Genomic DNA, 15,775 nt, shown 5'->3' on the forward strand with positions numbered 1-15,775 from the left:
CTTCAGTTTTAGGCTAGAGGGTTTTTTGGGGATGCACTGTTTGCTTCAGATGTTACAGACAATTTCTGTAACATCAGGATTTCTAGAGCAGCAGCATTGCTGTGTGGCCTCCCTCACCTCCAAAATTTCTGGGTAATTATCAGTGGCACACTTGGACCCTCACTGTCCCAAAACACTTTTCCAGTAGCACAAAAGATCAGTCGAAAGATTCACAAAATCTCAGGCATTTTTTAGACCTTATTTTTAACAATTTTTGCCTTTCATGTACCACCAGGCTTTAAAATGTGTTCTTTTAAATAGTTTCTCTTTTATTAAAAACCGACAACAGCAACAAAACCCACGTGAGAGTAATGCACAAATACATTATGTGATGTTCCTAAGTTACCCTGTGATTTCAAAAGAACAACAAACTATTTGACAAAAGACCTTGATGCAAACAACTTCCAAGTAGAAAGAACGACTGGTTCTAATAAAATACACTCATTCCTGATATCTTGTGACCTTGAACAGGAGTAAAATGTAAATAAGAACATGACTCGTATTAATAATTTTTTTTGGTGTGCATAATCATATTAGTTGAACAGAATCTCATACAAGTGTAAAATTCATAGTAAAGATGTCTTTATTCCAAAATAAAAATAATAATAATAATAATAATTATAATTATAATAATAATTATGTGTTAGGCAAGACAGCTACAAAACATCTACACAAGACTTTGGTAAGAAATGTTCATGGTAGCTTTTTCATAATTCCACAGCAAACAAAAACAACAAAGGAAATCTAAAAATGCAATCAAACAAAATTTTGTTTAACTCATATGTCTCACGAACAGTCTTACTGTACATTTGTTAAGCCCCTAACTTTCCTTTTTTGTTATGTGTAAAGATTCTATCATTTGTATATTAGAAAAAAAAAGGTACTCACAATGCTAAGATCTGGTAGTTGAGGTCTACAAAACTGGTGTGACATCTGTGCTTTGAGTTCAGCAGGATTATTCAGGACATCAGAACAATAACAGTTCTTATTTTTATTGACTGATAACCAGTGCCTATTACACTACTAGAAAGTTTACAGTAACAAGACTTCTACATATTGAATATCAGAGCTTTTTCCTTTTTGTTCTGAATAGAAAATCAACCTCTTTTTTTCCCCTTCGTTTGTTTCTGTTTGTGTTTCTTTTTTTTTTTTCTTTTTTTTTACAAAATGTAACAAGCCTAAATGTTTCTCATGTATCAAGTTAGAAGAAAGACAAGAGATCTGTAAAACGCTTCAACAGAAAAACAAGTGTGAAGAGCTGAACATAAGCAGGAGTGGTCACACATTTCTGACCCGGTGCAATTACCTTGTCATTTCATCTATTAACAAGGTGGGGGAAAAAGCAATTTGCAACATTCAGAACTGTAGTGAGCCTAAGAGAAATGACTGGAAATCACACTGAACAGCCTTCTAAAAGAGAGAGAGAAAAAAAAAAAAAAAAAAAAGGGATCTGGAGAATCAAATTAGTAAGAAGCACAGAGAAAGGAATGCCAGATTGCTTTAATGGACAGTTTTGTGGTCAAGCTCAGAAAGGTATTGTGTGTTTTCTATAAGTGTATTTGGACTATGTGGCCTTTGGCAAAGGGAGTATTTAGCAGACAAAACAGCTTGATGAACTGGAACAAATGTGAAAATGAAAATACAACACTGGGTTTCATTGATTATTTGCTGAAACAAGCATGGTTTTGCAAGATAAGCTTGAACAAGTGGTTGATGAGATAAATCTGGTTCCTGAACTCAGCAAATGTTTTCCATTCAGGAGAAACTTCTGCTCCCTCTACCCCAGGCTCACAGATCCTTCAAAGCCTTTAAAAGCACTCTGCCACACATTTTATGGCCAAAGATTACTTTTCTGAGTGACTGGCCTCAGCTGGGACACCCTCTGTCAGCTCAGCCACAGATGTGGCTCTGCCCTGGCCGAGCTCCTGGCACTGATCACTGTGGTCCTTCTCTGCAGTTTCTTCCCCCAAAATATGCTCAGCTGCTCACTCCTCCAGTACCTATATCATCCCACTGTTTTGTTTTTTTTTTTTTTTTTCATTGAGTTTTCTTTATTTTTGGTCATAAAAGTGAAGCGTAAGGTCCTAAATGCATTACTGAGGGACAGTCTTGCTGCTATGCTGTAATGGCAGTGCTGTAGAGACATAAACTGCACAATTTTTGAACAGGCACAAGGAGGCAAACTATCTGAATTAATATTATTAAGTAAGCCGAGCTGTGCAAAAAGTAAAATGTTTGGTTTTAGCATTAAACCTTGCTGTATTCTTTTTTTTTCTCCTGGTTTGGTTGGCTATGGGTGTGCACCCATTTCATTTAGCAGCAGCAGGAGAGGGTTCACACTGCCCTTGGTTCCATTATTTCCCTGGCCTTTCCTTCACTCCAAATCTGCAGAAAGCAGTAAAATATCTTAAGAGGGGTGGGATGTGATGGCTGTGGAATTCCTTGAGCAGCCCTTGCAGTGTTCAGTGGAGAAATGCTGATGAACAGCCCCGCAATTAATGCCACCAGCCCAACGAGCTGTTCAGGTACAGAGGATCCCCAGGGTGGTGGTGCTGGGGAAGATGAGCAGCTCAGAGGTGCACAGCAATATTTAAAACCCAGCTGTCAGGTCCTCAGGGTAGTGACCAAGTGTTAAGGAAGTGAGTAAATTACTTAAGGCTGGTTTAGAGACTATTAAAAAAAATTCTCTCCATTCATTTCTCTCAAGCTTAAGTGTCGGCTTCAACAATCTTTATTTTCATTGCACTGCTCTTATTTCAGAAGAGACATAGGGGTAGGCTGCCTTGCCTGGACCAAAAGGTAACCCACCACCTTCCCCTCTTCATGTTAGATTATTACAGGAAAATAGAATTACAGGAAGATATTGTATCCCAATTGCAAGTGGGGCCCAAGGGTCTCCCTGATTACACCTGACTCTGTGCAGGGATAGCTAAACTCTGCAGGAGATGGGGTAAAATAGCAAATAGAAGAGTGAGCAGGTATTTTCTAGTCTCAGGCAGTTTTTTAATCACTTAAGTAGTGAGGGAGGGCATTTAACCTGACTAGGATAGCCACAAATGTGTAATTCTCACGAATTTAGTAATTTTTAAATTACCTTATGCTCTGAGTAATTTTTAGATTACCCTATGCTCTGAATAAATGACACTACTGTAAATGTATTCTTGTGCCAATCTATAATCAGTTTTTTTAAAAGACTGTCATTACTTCTTTTCAGAGGCTCATTTCAGTTTTAAGGGATGCATGAGAGCCTGGCTCACCTTTTCTCTACCATTCTTGTTTTATTGTAAACCCTCTTCACCTGTGAATAAGATCCTTGTGAAACTGAATCTAATTTTTTCGTGTCTCTCATGTGGAAGACATCCAGTGGCACAGCTGTTGCAACACTCTGGACCAGTTCTGTGTCCATTTTGAAAGGCAATGGATCAACCCAGCATGGACTGTACACATATTATGACATTTGCATGTTTTTTTCTATGTGCTGTCTTGACTGTGAATTTGTGGTGGTCAGACATCACTGCTGAGTTACAAAAATTATTTCCTTTTTAAGTTTTGAAGAAAAAAAAGACCTGCTTGCATGGACCACAGCATCCATGTGAAGAAAAGTGTTTAGGATTATAATAATAATAATAATAATAATAACTATCAGCTTAACCCAATAGTGTAAAAAGATAAACATGCACCTTTAATGTTATTGAACCAGCATTACTGACATTACTCCTTGGCATAGATGTGTAATCACAGAGGCACTGCTTTGGATTTTCAGAACCAAATCTAGAGAGAAATCCTCCCACAGATGAAACTTTCTGTCACTTTGACTTAGTTTTGTTAATATGCATGCATCCCATGTCTTTACAAGTGGTATTTCTATATGGCTATTCCATGTCCACAGATGTGTCTGTATTTTAGTTAAATAACTCACCATGACTTCACTATTTTTATGCATTAAGGGCTGGCTGGAGTACCAAAGACTTACTCTCAGCATGAATCCGTGAGGAAATATTTATAAAATATTTTTCTTGCACCAGCAAGACTAAAAAGCAAACCACACTGCAAAAAAATGAAAACTAATATACACTTTATATATTTTTGTTGTTGTTGTTCTAAAAAAAACAAACCAAGGTTGACTTTCCATTTAGCTCAGAGTGCATCACTTGGAACCCTGTGTTTTGTTAACAAGGATGGACATTACATGCTCTTAGCTCCTTTTTGTCTTTGCAGCTGGTGAACTGAGTGCTTTTGGACCTCTTCTTTACCATCATGTAGCGCTCCTGAATTCCACCTCCACAGAGTGTAGAACATTCTGTCCAAGCAGTCCATGGTTTCATCCTACAAACTGGGAAAAAAAAAAAAAAAAAAAAAAGTGATTTGGTTAAGTTTTTAGACATAGAAACCCCTGCTGAGTATAACCAATTTGTCAAACACTGGAAAAAATAAAAATAAATTTAATATCTACTTTACAAAAGACAGATAAACTTATGAAATTGTTAAATGTCAGACAAGCATGAGCCACAACATAGCAGTAATTCCTACCCAGATAATGTTAATTATACCACAAGATATGTTTTGTTGATTTGAGGAACCAGTACTTGATGATACTGTCCCCCACTGGAAAAGCAGTTTGAGCAGATCTCTTGGAGCAGCCTCAGTCTGAATCAGACTGCTGAGGTGGAAATGAGCTCAGTTTGGAAATTCAGCATTGGATCCAGGAACAAATATTTTAAATGTTTGGAGCTAACAGGATGTAAAGATTGCCCCCCAGATCTGCAGAAACTGAACTCAGTCCTTTGCCAGGTGTAAAGCTTAAACTTCTTTACAATTTTGTGTGGAGTAGTTAAAATATTTTTAGTGCTGGGACATGGACAGATGTGGGCCTTTCTCCATGGTGCCCTAAGCTCAGGCTGGGTGATTTTGGTGATGGGCAAGCAATGCATTGGCTGTTTTATTGACACAAGTGCTGAAGATGCTCTCACAGAATGTGGTGGAGCTGCTCACAAACTCCTCTTGATGCCTCAGGTTTCAGCTTTTCTATTTTTCACATTCTGTGCTGCTTTAGTGTGTGGGTCTGGGCTCCATATTATGGGATGGTGAGCTCTCTGCACAGAGCGGGGAGACAAAACAATTCCTGCTCCAGCTGGGCACCAAGGACAAATGATCCAAAGCTCAGCCCCAGGAGCACAAACAGCGTGGGCTGGAGAGAGAAAAACAAGCAGGATGGGAGTGCCTGGGCTAAAGCTGGAATGGGACAATGAACTGCAAGGTGCAAATGGAGCAGAACTGATCAAAGTGAGAGCCCTGTGAGCAGCTGTCAATTTTTGGGGCCATTTTGGGTTGTGCTGCCCAAGGTAGATCTATTGAGGCTTCTTAATAAATCCCTACTTTATTCTTAAACTCTGTCTAGTCTCTCTTCTAGGTCAGCCTTCACAAGGCATCACTGTCATGCAGAAAACCACTAAAAGTGGTTTCCCACTCACCTGGATATTGCTCACTATCTAAATTCTTCTTTGCTTGCTCGCTTCTCCTTTTCTCCCGCGCCTCCTTCCAGCGCCTTTTTTCCATCCCCGCTCCCCTCAGGCACTTCCTCACTCTGCATTTGGTCCGCTGCACGGTCTCAGGGCAGGCTGTTCCCCCAAACTGGGGCTCTATTTTAATCATCCTCGTCCTGATCATGTGGCCCTTGCCACAGGAGGTGTTGCACTCGGACCACTGGGACCACTCCGTCAGCTCGCAGTGGATGGCTGCAGGCAATAAGGAACACACACAAAAAAAAAAAAAAAATGACACAAAATCCATGAGATCTAAACACAGAGACACACAGATGTGCCTGATGAATCTTTACACCTCAACTACACCGACTCTACTTAAGCCTCCAATCTTCTCAGCAATTGTTTGGAGGCTGCCTGTCAGGATTTTCTGAGTCCATTTCTAGCAGAAGTGTTATCTGACACGCTCTTCGATTTCTTCTGCTGGCAGATCACTAAAATTACAAAGAACATACAAATAATTCTCCTGTGCCTTCTTCAATTTTCCCACCCATCTGTCTGTTTTGTAATGAAAAGCTGAAAATTGAGTTATATTTAAAAATAATTTGCTACCTCTGAGATCTGAGCCTTGCTTTGCTGGCAGTGTTATGCAATAAGCCATATTCACTAATACCGTGATATCTTAAAAGTCTTCATCTTTCAGCACTGCTTAACACTTACAGCCCCAGTGAATAAAAATCAAAATGATATTTCACATTATTTAAGAAAAGCTGAATGAGCAATTACAGATTAAAAGCCTTTTTAACCAATAATTTCTGTGAAAAAATAATGTAATTTGTGATAAAACCTCATAAACCAGCTGGAAACAGGATGCTAAAGGCAATCATATCTCATTCATTCAGCAGTGCCTTAGGCTACCCCACTTCACAAAGACTGAATAGCAACTAGAAATTTGCTCTACTCAAGAAGTGGGGGATTTTAATGGAATAAGGTAAAAAAAAAAAATTTCTGCAGCTGCCTCCACACCATCCAGTAGCAGGTTGAAAAGTGATACCATTCAGAGGTGTATCAAAGGTGGAAAAATGCCTCTTTTGTGCTCTTTCTGAGCTAAAAGAATCACACAGGTGATTTCAACTCTTCTTTCTTTCTTTCCTCGCACACGGTTTGCATTTGAGTGATAAACCATGTTTGATAATTCTGACTTATCTCCTACTGGGGAGTTGCCTGGAGCTGCAATGTGTTAAACATGCAGAGCTGTATTCCCATGGAAATATTGGGAATTAGCATGGGGTGAAGTAGGGCGAGCTGAATTTAAGACACAGTTGTATTTCAGCTCTCAGTTGCTGAAACTGTAAAATAATAACAATAACAATAACAATAATAATAATTAATATTTTATTTTATTTTATTTTATTTTATTTATTTATTTTATTTATTTATTCTATTTTATTTTTATTTTATTTTATTTATTTTATTTAAGTAGGGCGAGCTGAATTTAAGACACAGTTGTATTTCAACTCTCAGTTGCTGAAACTGTAAAATAATAACAATAACAATAATAATAATTAATATTTTATTTTATTTTTTATTATTTTATTTTATTTTATTTTATTTTATTTTATTTTATTTTATTTTATTTTATTTTATATTTATTTTAAACAATGCACACTTGACAACCCCCCTATCTAAGAAGTGATGCTAAGAAGTGGTGATGGAGGTTTGAGCCATAGATTTTGACACCTAATTAGCCTCCTCTTGCCAGGGAATTCTCCAAACTTACGGCATTCTGGCAGCATGCATTTCTCTGCTTGCTCCAGCTCCTCGTTGCAGTCTCCCAGCTCAGCAGCAGATTTCAGCATCCTCTGCCTGGTTCTCATTCCCTTCCCACAGGTTACACTGCAGTCACTCCACTCAGACCAGGGAGAGAGCAGGCAGGGGATGGTATCTGGTAGGAAATTAAAAGGTAATGAAATCATTAACAATTTCTTATTAGAAATAAATGATGAAGGTATGCATTTTGAAAATAATGCAGGTGGAAAATGTGCTACGTTTTATCTGTCATCAGCCAATTATACTTTCTTGTCACAAAATGAATGATTGTGCTGAAGAAGCTCAGAAAACTTTATATTAAATTGAAAGGTTTGCTTGATTTAAATATCTTTGCTATCTTTTCCTGTATCTAAGTCATAACTGCTGGGTCTCAGTGCATCTGGGGAATAAATCGTTTAAGGAGCTAGGTTTCAATCATAACTACTGTAAAAAAAAAAAAAAAAGGATTGTTGCAGTGAACAGAACTGGAAGTCAACTTAATTTAGTTTAGCAAGTGAAACTTCCATATTTAATCTACCAAAAATATTTTTAAAATTATCTCTGATGAAAATTTAATATTTTCTAAGAAATGAATAGTCACAGTAAAGGGTATGGCTGGCTGATTGCATGGAAGAAACACCTAAATTTCTGAAATTTTCAGGGGTTAAAAGGGGAGGGCACTGTTTTATGTGTTTTATTCTAGCCTTATGGTCAAATACACCTCATATTGCATAACTTAGAGTTGTTTAGGTGTGGCTTGCTGATGCACACACCACTGTGTGGGTCATGCAGCAAGGGACACCACTGAACATTTTTTATTGAAGCTCTCATCCTGATACTCAACGTGCTACTTAATGCACAATCCCTAAGATTTTTCTCCTAACTTGAAGGGGGACAAGGAAAAAGCAGCATTGTCCCTGGGCTGGCTGTGCTCTTTGTGCGCTGGGGCAATGTGTCAGAAGTGATGTTCCTTTTCAGAGCAGGGCAGAGGAACCGCTGGCCACTCACGGCATTCGGGCATCATGCATTTCTCTGCCTCGGTGGTTTCTGCCTTGCACATGGACCCATCAGCAGGAGTCATCTTGATCATCCTGTGCCTTCTCTTCATGCCCGTGCCGCAGCTGGCGCTGCACTCGTCCCACTCACCCCATTCCGTGACGAGGCAGCTGCTGGGAGCTGTTCAAAGAGGACAGAGAAAATTGTTCATCAGTATCACAGGCTCAGCTGAGTTGGAGGGCAGCCCCAGGGATACTGGAGTCCAGCTCTTGGCCCTGCAGAGGGTCACCCCCAAGAGTCACACCATGTCCCTGGGAGCGTTGTCCGAGCCCTTCTTGAACTCCATCAGGCTTGGTGCTGTGACCACTTCCCTGGGGACCCTGTTTCAGTGCCCAGATTTCTTCTGATATCCAAACTAAATCTCCCCAGACACAACTTCAGGCTTGTCTCCTGTCACTGCCACACAGAGCAGAGGTCAGTGCCTGCTCCTCCTGTCCCCCTCGTGAGGAATTTGTAGCTGCACTGAGGTCTCCCCTCAGTCTCCTCTCCTCCAGGCTGAACAGACCCTTCAGCCACTGCTCACACTTCTCCTCTGGAGCCTTTACCACCCTAGTGGCCTCCTTTGGTCACTCTCTAATGGCTTCATAACTCCTTTTGTATTGTGGCACCCAAAGCTGCCCCCAGCACTCCAGGTGGGGCTGCCCCAGCTCAGGGCAGAGTGGGACAATCCCCTCCCTTGCCCAGCTGGTGATGCTGTGCCTGATGCCCCCAGGACAGGGATGTCCCTCCTGGCTCTGGGGCACTGCTGGCTCACATTCAGCTTGCCAAGGACCCCCAGGTCCCTTTTCCTGGCACTGCTTTCCAGTGTCTTATTCCCCAGTTAATGCTTTTTCTCTTCAATCCAGGTCTTATGAGCTCTCAGAGATAAGCATTATACCCTTGATACCTCAGCTACTTCAGGTGGCATAAAAGAAGCAGGATGGCTCCTGTGACAGTGTTGGAAACAAAACGTTTTAATAAAAGGCAAAATAAAAAAGCTTTTTACAGAGAAAAACTCAGCCAGGGCAAGAGGTTCTTGCTCCTGCTAAAACACTTCACAAAAGCCATTTACTTCTTTCGTTCTCTTTTTTTTCTAGGGAATTGCTTTGATGGGACTTTTTGGCTCCTGTCCAATTAGGTATCCTTAAGTTTGAGGTGAAGTCCCTAAGGTCCTATGAGGTGTCTTTTAACCAAATTGAGGAGAGAAACTTCTGGGCTTTTTTCCTTTTTAAGGAGACAAAGGGTGACTTGTTTACTCTGTCAACAGGAGGCACATTCCTACACCCTGTCTGTCTGTACATCCAGGGTTGCCCCATCCCAGGTGCAGAATCCAGCACTTCCCCTTGTTGAACTTCATGTGGTTGGTGATTGCACAGTTCTTTAATTTGTTGACATCTCTCTGCAGGGCCTCCCTGCTTCTGAGGGAGTCAGCAGCTCCTCCCAGTTTTGGGTCATCTGAGAATTTGCTTAGTATCTCTTCCAATCTTGCATCCAAGTCATTTATTAAAGTATTGAAGAGCACAGGGCCTAAGATGGAGCTCTGTGGGTACCCCAGTAAGACTCATCTAAAAAATTATTTGGGCCGTGCTGGATTTTACGAAGCTGAATGGAATACTTACAGCATTCCTCATTTACAATGCACTTCTCAGTCTCCTCAGTAGGCACTTTGCACATGGAGCCATCCTCGGGGAACTGCTTCACGTATCTCTCCCTGGATCTCGTCCCCATCCCGCAGGAGACGCTGCAGGGGGACCACGTAATCCAGTCAGACATCATGCAGGTGGAGCCATCTGCAACACAGAGAGTATTCAGGTGTGGGCACTGAGCATCCCTTTTCTGCTTGCCTTCCCCACTCTCCTCTCCTCCGCTGCTTCCTCTTGGAATGCATGAAATGGAAGCCTCTCCGAGTCCCTCAGAGGGAAAAAAGAAATGCAGAGTTTGGATCAGAGCCTCTAGAGAAGCTGAAATATATTAAGCCACGCGGACGTGAAAGAAGTGTAAGTTTTAATTTTAAATAAGTAGAAATGTATCTTAAGTGCCTTAAGAGACTGTGTTAGCTAGTAAAAGGCCCTAAAACCTAGTTTAAAGTTCAGTAACTTAGCTCCAGACATAACAAAAACATGGCAGAACATTTCTTGCATTTCTAGATAGGATAGATGGAACTATGCACGTAAATAGATAAAATTATGTACGTGGATTTTGGGTAAGAACTGACACATTAGAATTAAGCTCAGATTGGTGTAAAAAGAATGTTTTAATCATATTTTTAGCTGATTGGATGATTTATGAATAAAACCCCTGTACTGGGATGCAAAGAGGGAAGATGAATGGAAGGAAGAAGAAGAAAAAAGGAGCTGCTGCTGCTGCTGCTGCTGCTTGGGACTTTGTGCCAGAAAACTTTTAGCACAGACTTTAATACTCTGAACTTGCCTTCGAGACTGATGTATTCATGCAATAAACAACTTTACTGCAACCAACAGTTGCTCTTGTCTCTTTGAAGACCCAAGACTCACGAAACCTCAACAGCATCCCTCACTCCTCTGCTTCATACTTCTGTGCACTTCATGCCCTGACAGAGCTGAGATGCAGAATTCACCGCAGACAGCTGCCATCCGTGTTCTTCAGCAATTTTCTTTTGGCCACAACTCAGGCCACACTACAGCACCCGACATCCTTGAGAAGTTTAAAGGAGAAGTAAAATCTACAAGGTGTTCTGCTCCTCCACCTTCCATTCCTGGTTACCTTCATCACTGCAGCCCGGGCCCATGCAGGGCTGGAAGTCTTGGGTGTCCGGGCAGGGCACGCTGAGGTCCAGCTGAGCTTTGAGCATTCTCTGCCTCATCCTCTTGCCCTTTTCACAGGTAGAGGAGCTGCAGGCCGACCATGGGGACCAGTTTGAGTATATGCAAGTCTCAGGGGTGTCATCTGAAAAGTGAGGAAAGGCACTGAATGTTAAAAGTGGCCTTCCATTTTCCTCCTTTTTCTTGGCCCAATGATTACTTTAGATTCAAAGAGAATACGTTATTTCCTTCTGCATTCTACCATCTCCATTTTAGCCCAGAAGAAAAAAAGAATTTCCAATTGCCTTTTTATTAAAAAAAAAATATATATTTGAACCCCAAAAGTCTTCTCTCTTTATTGCCTCTATTGTTATTGTCATCTCCTAGGCATACATGCAATTTCTTTTCTGTACAAGGGAAGGCTAATAGAAGAGACCAGAAGGAATGAAAACCTAAATCACTGTTTGACACCGAGTGGAATTTTTGCTCCTAAGTCAGTTTTGTACCTTATCTACAAGTGACAGCGGGGAATGGAACAAAATGCAAATTATTAGTAGCCCACAAACTAATTTCAAATGTACCTTCTTCTTTTTCCTCTGGTGCTAGGTCTGCCACAATATCATCTATGTTATCAGGAACGATATTGCACTGCTCCCCCTGCAAAAAAAAGATTTTGAACACTGAAGAGAGGAAACTCATCCATGAGGGGTTAAACCAGCACATTTTGAGGCACTACTGTGTCTGCAGCACCTTTTTATCTTCGAATTCCTAGGTGTACCTAAAGAAAATCCCCAATTAAGCAGATGCAATAACTGCCAGAATTAGGAGAACTAATGCCTTAAGACAGTTTAAATTTTTTTCTGCCATTATCTTTGCTGTGGGTAGGTTAAGGAGTTTAGATTTGGAGAAAGAATGGATTGTTTTTTTGGTTTACAAAGTGGATTTTCCCTTGCTTGAGAATTTTATTTCTTTGTGTTCTACCTTTCGTGCAATTCTCTCAATGACAACTCTGGCCACCAGCTTGATAGATCCTCCTTCTGGATCATAAAATGGGCTTTGAGGATGATCTAAGCTTGTAAGAGGTCTGATCTTCTCCTGAGGCACTGTAGGTTTGTTAGGAGACTGCAATCAAAAAGAAAAAAAAATGTTATAAAAGAAAATAATAGTTAATCTGCAGAAATTAAAACTTCCCTGAAATGCTAAACTGCAAAATTCCAGTGTGAGATGAACTCAGTACACTCATACTTACTGGTATGGAGATTTTTTTGTTTTGTTTTGTTTATTTGTGGGGTCTTTGTTTGTTTGGGGAGTTTTGTTGTTGTTGGTTTTGCTCTGCTTTGCTGTGGGAAATAGTTGAAGTTTCCTGTGCCAAACAGAACAGTTGGCATGGGGTTGAAACAGCCCCAGACTGGAGTTGATGAGTTGATGAGTTGATGGCCCTGCTTTGGTCTGTACAAAAGGGCACCCAAAGGCTTGGTTGTGACCAAAGCCTACTGTTTATTCAGTGGTGAATATAACAGGTGAACATAAATGAGAAATTCTTTACTGTGCTGTGACCAAGCCCTGGGAAATATTGCCCAGAGTGGGTGCAGAGCCTCCCTCACTGGAGGTATCCAAGAGCTGTACAGAATCCTATAGGGAGATTGGACCAGATGAGTCTCTGTGCTTCCTCCCAGCCTGATCCATCCCGTCCTCCTGCGTGGTACAAATACCCCAGGTGGATGTCACATCATCCCACCAGCACTAATGCTGCAGAAACTCAGGCAAAACCACCGACAAGTGAAGTGGAGTTAGCGCCTCTTCAAATGAATCGCATTTCACCGTAAGAAAAATTTTAGTAGAGCAAAAAGTATAAAGGCATGGACGGCACCACCGTGGATCAAGCTGCTCCCCTACTCCACTGCTCTGAGGGGATAATTTGGATAATTTGGATAAATACCTCGTAGGTGACGCCACTGTCGGTGCCGGCATCCCAGGGGATCAGATCCTGCACGACTTTCTGGACCCAGCCGCAGTCCTTGGTGCAGAGATCCTCGGCAGAGAGCCCCACGTTCCAGTCGGGGCTGGGGCCCAGCATGGTCAGGAAGGACATCAGGTGCCGGTGGCGATCCACGGAAAACTCAGCAGAGGGAGCAGCTCTCCTGCAAATCCGCAGGAAAGGCGTGAAGAACTGAGCCAGAGGGAACTGAGCCCAGAAAGCTGCAGCATCACCCAAGGAGGTTTGCACTTCGATAGGTAAAGGAGGTATAGCGTGGGCAATGGATTTGTAGAGAATTTTTAAAGTTTGATAAAAGGTCTACATAGTATTTGTATGCAAACCTTGAGACACGAAATGTCGATATAGAAATGTTATAGGATAGAATAGGCATTGTTGAGAGAGAAATGGAACTAGAAACAAGTTTTAAAGGATGGTTTCGTGAATAAGATTAGATACTTTAGAGAAATAGAATTATGAAAGATGCATTGCATTAGGATTTATGAGGGGTAATTTTAGATGATTCGTTTTAAGGTATTTATAATATGGTGTGATAAAGTTGATAGGTTAAGAAATGTTTATACTATATTGTAATGAGGAAATAGTTTTTGATTGTGATAGTGTGAATTATAATATTTGTATTGTCTTACCCTTCACATGAGACTAAAAATAGAATAAGAGTTTTTAAAATGCCTCTCAGTTGCCCCGTCTCTGGGCCAGAAAAGAACTGAATCTGACAATATAGAAATACAGAGCTGCAGCAGTGTGCTTATGCATTAGTGGGATAATAATGATAATAAAAACATCTGTCAAAACACTTGCAAAAATTAGGGCTAAAACCCTAAAAAGAAATACCTTGATTGCTGGGTTACTTTTCACCCCCACCCCCAAAAGCTAATATGAGTTTCAACGCCAAAAGCTCTTGGAAGTGCTACTGTGTGTGCAGAAAAGAACTCATTAATAGAGTTTTAATGCTCCTGTGAATGAGGGATAAGCAGTCACTGCCAGCCCTGGAGGGCTCAGCCAGGATTTGGCAGGGTGGGTGTGAGAACGCCTCTGCTCACCCTGGGGAGGGAATCTGCTGCACCACCCTGGGCTCTGCCCTGCTGACAGCAGCTCCCACGTTCCAGTGCAAATGGCAACAAAACCAGCCCTGCCTGGAGGCTTCTGCTCACAGAAGAGGAGCTGGAGCCCTTCGTGGCGTTCTTCTCGTGAGCAACAACAAATGCAGAATTATTCAAAATATTATTTTGCTAATTCTGTTCTAAATTCTGATGTCAACGCAAATTTTCTACAGCTACAGGATGTGGGTTAATAGAGTCAAGTCAAGGTTTTGTTGGTTTTTTTTCTTTTCGATTTTATGCCAAAATACACTGGTTCAGAGTATCTACAGACGACATTTATTTTAAATGTGAGACATTTTTACAGTCTTATTTGTCCTTCCTTTTTTAGTTAGGTAACCAATAATAATGCCCATGCATGCTTAATAGTGCACAGACACTGTTCTACTGTAGTCATAAAGAGTTTATTCTTCCTATAAATGCTTAGAAAAATGTGTTATTTATTTGTGGGATTTTTTCCTGGCTCAAAGCACTTTCAGTACATAAAGAAAACCAGAACAGCTCGAAGACCATGATTTTGCAGTAGCTATCACAAAGTTTCAAAAGTAAGATATCTAAAAGTTAGCATGTTTAGTTCCCCTTCAATAGGAAAGTTAAGAAGAATTCGCTAATATGTAAAATGTTCTGGCCACTTCTGTTCCAGAGGCTTTAGAAGTTGTTGCTTACTGTGTAAATTATCTTGTGTTGAATTAAAGACTCTGAGTAGAAGAGTTGCTAAGTGTTTGATGTCATTAATCCTGCCTTTCCCAGAAAGAAATGCAAATTACTTTCTTTTTTTTTTCAGTAGAGATAGGAGTCTGATTTCAGTTTGTCTAATGCAAAGTCATAAAATAATGAATGACAGTATCAATTTCCCTCAGTGAATGCAGTATCCTGATATATTTGTCAAGCACAGAACCATGATTAGTCTTAAAAAGCCTATTAAATGACTTCAAGTAGCAAAAGGATTTACTGCATTAGAAGGGTTTCTAAGAATTCCCTATAGGAATTCTATATTTCAAACAGGGTAAGCAATACACTGTAAAAATATCAGATGTGTGTTTGTGTAGCTGATGTTTAGATGGAGAGTATGTCCAACATGGGCATGGCAGAACATCATATTCATCACGATGTTAATTTAAATAAGAATATATTTGTATTTAAATTATATATATTATTTATTATAATGTTATTCTTTAGTGCTATTTATATTTATTTTTCTATTATATATTACTTATATTTAAATAATAGTATTATTTAAATTATAACAATATCAATGTTGAAACCCTGTTACGGAACACTTCAGTGTGAGATTCACTCTGCTTCCAAGACTTTGGATGTATTAAATATCAGTAAACTTGAGCCTGCCATAATTTTCCAATTCAGAGCACTTGGCAAAAAAACACCTATCTTCTGTTCCTTATTTAGGGCAGGTAGATAATGTTATGGCCATTTTACTGTATTTTATCCTGTAACAAATTAAGAAAGAAAAGTGAAAATTCATAGAGGACAAATGGAGGCCTCCTTCTCCTTCTCCTTCTCCTTCTCCTTCTCCTT

General features: G+C 40.3%; 1 protein-coding gene across 1 annotated transcript in view; it reads right to left on the reverse strand.

Annotated features, from left to right (window-relative positions):
• Positions 1 to 604: 604 nt before the first annotated feature.
• Positions 605 to 15,775, reverse strand: part of SPON1 (spondin 1) — a 181,880-nt gene continuing 166,709 nt past the window's right edge. The window contains exons 8-16 of the mRNA XM_053946422.1: positions 13,083 to 13,284; positions 12,125 to 12,265; positions 11,725 to 11,800; positions 11,106 to 11,288; positions 9,983 to 10,153; positions 8,337 to 8,504; positions 7,300 to 7,464; positions 5,511 to 5,774; positions 605 to 4,372 (exon numbers count right to left, since the gene is read on the reverse strand). Of these exons, the coding sequence (XP_053802397.1) occupies positions 4,209 to 4,372; positions 5,511 to 5,774; positions 7,300 to 7,464; positions 8,337 to 8,504; positions 9,983 to 10,153; positions 11,106 to 11,288; positions 11,725 to 11,800; positions 12,125 to 12,265; positions 13,083 to 13,284 (1,534 nt within the window). The 3' untranslated portion in view covers positions 605 to 4,208. The remainder of the gene's footprint in view (positions 4,373 to 5,510; positions 5,775 to 7,299; positions 7,465 to 8,336; positions 8,505 to 9,982; positions 10,154 to 11,105; positions 11,289 to 11,724; positions 11,801 to 12,124; positions 12,266 to 13,082; positions 13,285 to 15,775) is intronic.

This window comes from Vidua chalybeata, chromosome 6 (genome assembly GCF_026979565.1).
Source record: "Vidua chalybeata isolate OUT-0048 chromosome 6, bVidCha1 merged haplotype, whole genome shotgun sequence".
Classification (NCBI taxonomy): domain Eukaryota; kingdom Metazoa; phylum Chordata; class Aves; order Passeriformes; family Viduidae; genus Vidua; species Vidua chalybeata.